The 8,517-nt window shown below is 37.6% G+C and overlaps 1 protein-coding gene across 1 annotated transcript; it reads left to right on the top strand.

Annotated features, from left to right (window-relative positions):
- Positions 1-204: 204 nt before the first annotated feature.
- LOC148589989 (LON peptidase N-terminal domain and RING finger protein 3-like) lies at positions 205-8,172 on the top strand (the record flags this gene model as incomplete). The annotated part of the gene is made up of 6 exons (XM_088539596.1): positions 205-368; positions 2,245-2,400; positions 3,330-3,573; positions 4,114-4,204; positions 7,374-7,488; positions 7,900-8,172. Coding segments are annotated over 6 exons (1,031 nt in total), but the record flags the coding sequence as incomplete, so codon positions are not given.
- Positions 8,173-8,517: the final 345 nt, after the last annotated feature.

Raw genomic sequence — 8,517 nt, 5'->3', positions numbered from 1 at the left:
AGCGAATATCCTATTTCTCTCTGTAAGAGCTTATGTATTTGAAGAGTTTTCACGACAAAGTTAATTCACGTTTGCAAATCCAGACACTGGTGGTACCAAGGCATAAGAGACTGTTGTAAGGAATTTTCTCTGCCTAACCTTCTTTTTTTTTCTCTGGAAAGATCTTTTGTAAATTCATCTTGCTTTAATTGAATATTCTTGCAGCAAAAGGAACAAAAGCTGCAACTAGATATATTTCATTTCAGGGACATTTAAGGAAAGGACAAGCATTAGCTAATCTGGGGAAAACAGAAGAAGCTTTAAGAGAGTTTCTATTCTGCCTTGCTCTAGATACTGGGAACAAGACGGCCAAATCTGAGGCTCAAAAGGTGAGTTCCCTAAATTGTCTAGACCTGTTTAATCGTTTTCAGTGATCCGTTGTAACGAGGAAAGAAAATATTAAGTAGACACTGTGGAAACAGTTATGATCTTAGCATCGGCACAAGAGAGATAAAATGGAGCTGCTAATAATTGCCACCCACAGATTATTATGGTTGCCTGTAATCAAACTTCTAATCTGTTTCCCAGTTTGGCAATGCATTTCCAGTTATTGAGTGCAAAAGAGGGGGAGCTACTTGTTAATATTTTATCAGGCTACCGAGTGGTAGAAGGCAACGTGCAGCAGCCTTGCAGCTCCACTTGGGAGCAGCAGCTCTCTGCCTTTGGGCCTCACGCACTGCTCCAAGACTCGGCGTGTGCAGGGGCCAGGAAAGGAATCACTCGGCAAAAGAAGAGATTATGTTTTAAAATTGTTTCAGTGATTGCTAATACTTGATGCTAAATAAGCAGTATAGCAGATCTGCAATAAGCCTTTTTCGACAGGTTTTCGTCAGGTTTTGGTGAAAACTGTTAGTTCCCTTCTGTATACCACTTAAGAACTAGTTATGGTTTCTTTTTCTGGAATGAGTAGATGTTTTTACCTTTGACCATTTTTGTTGTTGCCAAGTGACTTAGCATCACAGCAAGGATGGCCTATGAGAATAAAAATATGATAGATATTATGCTCTGCCTTTATTTTATTGAATTCTTTTTTTTATGGCAGTGTATTCATGCTTTTGTCTGTGGCTGGTGGGATGGGAAGTTTTGGTGGTCTTAGTGCTGTGATGTGAAAGACTTTATAAAGGCAGGGTAGAATTCTTAGAGTAAAGCTCTGCTCACACAGGTAACTGAGAAAGTGTGGCCTGGGTCTTGCAATCAGATTTTTATCAGATTTTGTATGTGGTTGAGATTTCCATTTCCTGCAGGATTTTCTGTCATTGTTCTTTTTATTCATCTTTTTTTCCAGCATGTTCCATAGGGTCTTTCACTGTCATTGTATCATGATTTGTTCTGGTAGTCATGCTGGGAGGCTTCCTGTGTATAGAGTAAGAAAAGCAAGAACAACAGATAATGTTTCTAAATTCAGACTCCAAATAGCCTTGTGCAAGAGAGCTAATTTCTGAGCAGTGGGGTTCTGAAGAAAACTATGCTGCTTGCAACTGAAAGAATTGCTTGTGCACTCATCAGATACAGAGTTCATCCATGATGTAATATTTTGTTGGGTCATTTCCAAGTCTGTTTGCATAACAATGACATACTATTTTTTACCAAATTCTTCAGGCGTAGCTATGACGTTCTGTTTGTGTTATCTGTCCTTCCACGTTAGTTTTGACAGAGTATGATCCTGTGGAATCTTTTTGTCTTTAAAAGGAAATCTTGGCTATCATGTGGCTTCTTCATGTATCAGCAGGATCATCCCAGTAGTGTGCTGGAATTCATTTTAAAGCATGTGAATTTTCTGTGCACCTACCCTTCCCCGCCCCCCCCCCCCTCTTCCTTTGACTAATCATCTGATGAGCTGTACTCTAGTGCAAATGGCTACAAGTTGTTGATGCTGATTCACTTATTTTCGGATATCAAATGGAGGCTGTTTTTTCCTATTGCCTTTTCTCTTTTTTTGGTGTTGTCACATATTTGAATTTAAGTAGTTGTAATTTACAGTGTTGGAGACAATTACTTGATTGAACATGGATTAAACCAGTGAGATTTCTGTACTAATTAACTCCAATGAAAGTTTCTGACATGCAGTAAAAGTGGATTTGAAAGGATGTTAATAAATCCTGTTGAGCTCTAAAATGCAGAACAAGAGGACATGTTTATGCCACTTATGGAGAACGTTTAATAATGTAAGAACTAAGCAGTGAAGTATTCTGTTCTATATTGCAGCTTCTACTTAGTTTATTTTCACTCATCCCGGGAAATGCTCAGGAACACCTACCTGATATCCTGCAGCTGTTGTCGCATCACTCTAGATTAAAGGGGAATCTCCTAAATTCCGTTGGATCTGGAGGCACCAGCCATAGCCTACAAAGGTTGCTCAAGGTAAAGAAATCTGATGTGTGGTTGTTAATTTCGCTGTGTGTTTTAGGTTCACAGTGGGAAGTTGTCTTCTCCTTTACATCTCTGGGAGACTGGATGATGCATTTCAGAAGATACGATGTAACTTAATGGATTCTCTTTAGCTGATTCTTCTCCGTTTAACAAAATCTTTCTTCCTTTTTTTTTTCTTGTTTTGTTTTTGTCAGAATTAAGAAAGGTACTATAGCTGTAACTGTCCTTAGCTCTTCAAAGAAATGGGTAGTAAAGAGCCTCCAAAGTGAAGTCAGTTGGAAAGACAGTTCTCATCTCTCTGTACGCTAGGTATCCCTACAGCTTCTGATCATAGGTACTTTGAGGTTCTTCTGGGGGAGTTGGTGTGACAAGCTGATAGGTGATGATCTGTGGAATGGCTGTGAATAGGTTGTAGTAATGATCATTTTATCCCTTGTGAAAGAAACAGTTTTGCTGAAGGAGCCCTGTGCACTTTGTCTTTTGTAAATTTTGTTTCCTTAGAATAAAACTTGCATTGTTTTTGTTGGTTTGATTGATATTGATGGTTGACAATACATCCATCAACAATACATTCAATATACAATACAAACAATATATATTTTTCCACAGACTAACTGATAGCAATGTGCCATGCTGAGATTTAATCACATTTCCGCATGAATCAAGTTTCATGACCAACCCATAAAGCCCTACACAGAGGCTGAAAAAATCCAGTGATAAGCGGGGAGAGAGGGAAGGGTTAGTTAGAAAAATATTTTGGTTAAAATCAGACACTGAGGAGGTACTCTCAAACTGCTGTGTCTTGACCTCCAAAGTCTTTCTTGATGATCCATAATATTAAGGCTTGTTACAGGGTGTATGTTTGTGTTTTCTTTATGAAGTTGTTTGACGTTTTTAATGTTCATCTTCTCTTTCTACAGATAAATGTAGAACAGAAAAAGAGTTTTCCTGCTCAAGAGGAACAAAATGTAACAACATCTGGCAGTTTGAAGAAATCTGTACAAATTACAGAGAGTAAAAGGGACTGCTTGGAGGAGGAGAACAAACTCGCCTCCATATCAGAGTCTGCCTTTCTCATTTCGGAGAAGTGCAACCTTCTGAAAAGAAAGTGTTGCTCTGAGGAGATGAGAGGTGCTGAGGTACCCTCTAAACTCATGAAGAAAGGTATGTTTAAGCACAGGATGAATTCCATAAAAGGTAATCAGTGGATTTTTTTTCTTATTTGTACAGGAAGAGGCTTCAAATTAGGCTTATATATGAATATGTACAGCTTTCATATGGATGTATGAAAGCTGTACGTGTTTCGGCACTTTCCGTATCAAGTAAAATATGTATGCTATGCTTAAAAGCATGAATTCTGTTTGATATCCAAGATTCAGCCTTGTTCTTGTGTTGTGGGATGTAGATTTTTAACACTAAAATGTATTTTGATGTTAATGCAAGGCTAAATTCATCCTTCTGTTAGTGGCCATAATGCTACAAAAACTAAAGGGAGGTGTGCTCCCTTTGTGCAGAATTTGATGCTTTGCACAGGAATTATTCTAATGATGCTAGTAGCTCAGTAGTTTGCCAGTAAATACAAAGCATACTTTAATAGCAGATACTGTTTGTGGATACGCAGAAGAAAAATCTCTTTGAAATTCTGCATTGCTTATGTAGTTGTGTCCAATCATATATTGTAATATGTTTTATTATTATTGACAGATACAGTTGACATCAAGGAAAGTAGTGCTGTGCACCATATTCCATTTGAATTTGTGGATCCATCAGATCTGGACTGCTCCCTGTGTATGAGGTAATCATTGTTCTCTCCCACATGTCTTTAGTTTTCAAGTGTTATCTTTCTCTTGTATCATCTGAAGATTTTCTAGTTTACTTATTTTTCTTCTGACTTGAAATCTGCTTCTATTACAATGATTATTCCATTAATACGTTTCTTGTTCTTTGGTTCTGAGCACTGTTGATGAATACAAACTATTTGATCTGGCCAAGAGCAGTGATTGTTTAAGACAAGACAGATAAGGTCATGTGAGGGCTAAGCGCATTAGTGAACATGTCTGAAAGATTTCCCCGCACCCAGTTACACGCGCCCACTCACAGATGCACGTCATGCACACGACCACAGTTTGTCCTTTGGAATTAGTAGAGCCATATATGCCATTGTATAATGCATAAAATAGCACAGGGAGCATGTTCTATGAATATTCTAAGTTTGCATGTAAAATACAATGTTTCTGCTCTTGCAATATGAGGATTGTACAAGAAAAGAGTTTGTTGTAGTTGTTTCCTCCCTCATCCCCCCAGCACTCAAATGTGATGTGCTGAATGCCTGCTTTAGTTGGCTAAGGTCACGGTAACACTTGCTTCATGAGCTCCTCTTTCAGTTAAATAACAGAGTTATTTTCAAGGACATCAATGACTTAATCCTAACAGAATTACTAACTCCATCAATTTCACTACTTGTTTTGTAAAAACATTAATATTGGCAAATGCACATGAGGGTTTTTGTTACTGCAAATTCCTCTGCACTGAGTTTTGTTTCTGCTGTCTTTTTAATTATGTAAACTTATAAACAAAGTATGTTGGCATTAGTCTTGCACTGTATTTTAGATTCTTAAATAGCAGGTGGCCTCTTCATGGAATTTATTTATTTATCTTTGAAAGGCTTGAAAAAAATGTGGATTCCTTTTGTTGTTTAAATGCTGCTGGAGAAAACTCAATTGATTTCAAACAGAATGAAATTTTTGGGGGAATAACTGCTGTGTTGTTTACATTGCTTCTGCTTGGAACAAATCAGGTCTGCCCATTCTCCCTCTGCCTGCCTACTGCTGAAACATGCTCCAGAAGTTTACACAGCTGCCAAAACCCTTATACTGCTAAGAGCAAAACTTTCCTCCAGTGCAAAGCCATGCAATTTGTCTTTGGAGTATTTAAGGAGTCTGCATGTTTATGATGATTGTGTCCAAACCCACATTTTTAAAGAGGTTTCTAATAAAATTAACCCTATTTCCTCACCTTCTATGTTAAATCATAAATGGCTAAACTACAATACATTCTTAAAGGAATTAGCTTAAGGATCTCTGGTTCTCTGAGAGTTTAAGGGATGCTAGTACTGATTCTATATTTGCAGTCACAAATATAGCCCTTACATCCTGAGATGTGTAAACTTAGCCTTCATTACACCAATGAAGGTTTGCACTAAGAGAAGCTGTCACAAGACCTTTCTTGAGTATTACCATTAATGCAAATTGATTGTAATTATTTCCTGCCATGTTCTGAAGCATTTGGATTCTGAGATACCTTGGACCAATTACCTAGTAACCTACTGATCTATTTGCTATAAACTGCAGGAGCTGTTATTAACCTCTCTGTCAGATGGAGTGGCAAAGTGTTATTGATCTGTGTTCACTCCAGCAGCAAGCAGGAAATAGGAACAAATGGTAAAACAATGTATTGGTGAGAAGCGAGAGCATTACTCAGCAGAGGCAGTTATTTGGTTTCCATCATTATAATAGCTTAAAATGCTGTGACATGAAATCTTTCTATGTAGTGTTTCTTTCTCTAAGTCTTGAAGTTCAGTCCAGGCCCTGTTAGTCACTGGGAAAAGCTGTGCTGGCTTCTCTGAGAGCTAGACCAGGATCGCGCATTCTAACAGGAATTTCTTGTCTTTATGCTAACATTTCAGAACAAGTAAGTCACTGCTGATTAATTACATATGGAAACAAATGCTTACTGCAACGTATTTTCAACTGGGTGTTTTATGAAGTTCAAAGGAACAAGTAGCCTTTTGCTGTGAAGTTTGTTTGCTAAATAATTTACAATGAAGGGTTCTCAGTTATACAGTCAAGTTGCAGTGAGATAGGTGTGCCTATATCTTCATATATTTCTTGTTTAAATGCCAGTATTTTTAGTAACTGATATTTAATAAACTGGCTATAGCAATTTTGAGCCAATTATGTGCTTAAGCATAATCATATTTAATTATTAATAAACATGGGTTTACATATTTATAATTTCCTCCTGTGAAACAGCATCTTAGTTTGTTCCTTTGGTAAACTGTAATATTAAGTAAACTTCTAAATTTACTTAAACTAAAACTGATACTTGAGACCTTAACATGCTTAGATAACATTGTAAAAATTCTTTTCTAGTTTTGAATGTATTACTTTTTAAAAGTTTTCATATTTTTTGCATTTCATGAAGGTTCTAATTGGTAAGGCAACATTTCTTTGCAATATCATGTAATCACAGTATCATATAATCAAATAATGAAAACAAAATTCCCTACGTGGAAATAAGCGTCTCAGAGGTACTTAGATGTCTAAAGATTAGATACTGAGATGCCCTGAAGACCTGGCCTCCAATATTTAAATTCATGCTTCATCTAGAAAAATATTTAATGTCATTTGTTTTCTAGAAAAGCAGTCATTTGAAGGTTAAAAACTGTCTGTATTGCAACAAATCCGCATTCTGAGTTCAGGTTAGAATTAGTAATAACATATTTAATTGCAGTAACCTTTATTTGTAGTGTTACTGCAAATAGCTATTTTGTGCTTAGTTCTACATGTAAAAGTGGTGCCACTGATCTCTACAAGAACACTTGGTGCAAGTCTTGTTCACTTGCACTGGAGACACTAAGCAGATTCAAGCTCTGCTACTATTCACTGCTCACATAAGCTAGGATTTCCCTTTCCTCAATCTGAAGTTAGTGACCCCGTTCCCCCTTGCATTCCCTGAAATCGGAATTCCCGGGCTGCCTTCTGTATTGGGAGGCGATAGCGAAGTGTATAAGCAGAATAAGTGTAACAGTTGGATGAAGAAATGAAAAGCAAGAAAAAGCTTCCTCCCTGAAGTGCAAAATCAGCAGTTAAATTAATGAATGAATACAGCTGTTTTGGTAACAGCTTTTTCTTTTAATTTGGTACACGATATTGGTGTCTTTGTGTTTGGATTTTCCGATCCAGGCTCTTCTATGAACCCGTCACTACGCCTTGTGGGCACACGTTCTGTCTCAAATGCCTTGAGAGATGCCTGGATCACAACCCAAAATGTCCCCTGTGCAAAGAAGGTCTCTCGGAGGTAATTATGCATGGATTTGGTCTGCATAAATTGGAGCACAGAATAGGATCAGGCAGCACCTTTAGAAACCTCTGGTATTGCCAAACTTGAAAGAAATATTACACGCTTTAAGGAAAAAAATGACTTTTAGAGTGTCCTGGGGACTAACAAGATGTGGATAATCTCTGTTCAAACTTTAAGACTGTGTTTATATTTGGAAATTCTGGAAAGGGAAGACAAATGACCTCAGGATTGGCTAATACAAGGCCTGCAGTTCAGTGAATAGTTCAGCAAACAACTTCACTGGTGTCGGGAGCTTAGGGGATCGTCTGTGTGTGCAGTAGACACAGCAACACGGAGCTAGCAGGCAGAGGCCCTGTGCTTTGAAGTGCCAGACATTATCTAATAACTGCTTCTCCTTTTCTGCTGCAGTGCTTGGCTATGAGGAAATACTGTAAAACGGTACTAATGGAGGAGCTGATAGCTAAATATCTTCCAGAGGAACTCACTGAAAGAAGAAAGATTTATGAAGAGGAAATAGCGGAACTTTCAAAGTATGTAATCGATTTATTTAAAAAACAGTATCTAATAGCTACCAAATGGCTGCTGCTGCTGTGGAACATGAACAAAAGTGCTGAGAAAGGAGCTTCTTGCTCTGTATCACATGATTCAAAGAGGACAGAGTCCAGGTGAAATTATGCTTTGAGTAGCATTATTTAGACACTCTGCTATACGATAAATGGAAGCAGAAGAGATTCAGGTGAGTTGCAGAAATCCATGTCATTGCTTTCTGTGGCCCTTTATGAAAACACCAGAATGAAAGAATGGGCGGAGGAAGAGGCCCACAGGCTGGGGATTGGAAATTACTGTGTAGAGAAGAAAAGGGATTAAGGAAGGTAAAATAAAGTAGAAACAGTAGTAGAAATTTATTAACACTTTTACTAGCAAAACGAGATAGCGTAACTAAAAGTTATTCTGCTAAAAACACTGGAATATCAATTTGCATTTTATCTAGCCAGATACCAATTTTAATTATAGTTTTTACTTAAA

This window comes from Tinamus guttatus, unplaced genomic scaffold (genome assembly GCF_059628265.1).
Source record: "Tinamus guttatus ecotype Peru unplaced genomic scaffold, ASM5962826v1 Tinamus_guttatus_pri_ptg001880l, whole genome shotgun sequence".
Lineage (NCBI taxonomy): Eukaryota > Metazoa > Chordata > Aves > Tinamiformes > Tinamidae > Tinamus > Tinamus guttatus.
The sequence above is the reverse complement of the archived record's forward strand: the minus strand, read 5'-3'. Positions and strand labels throughout refer to the sequence as shown.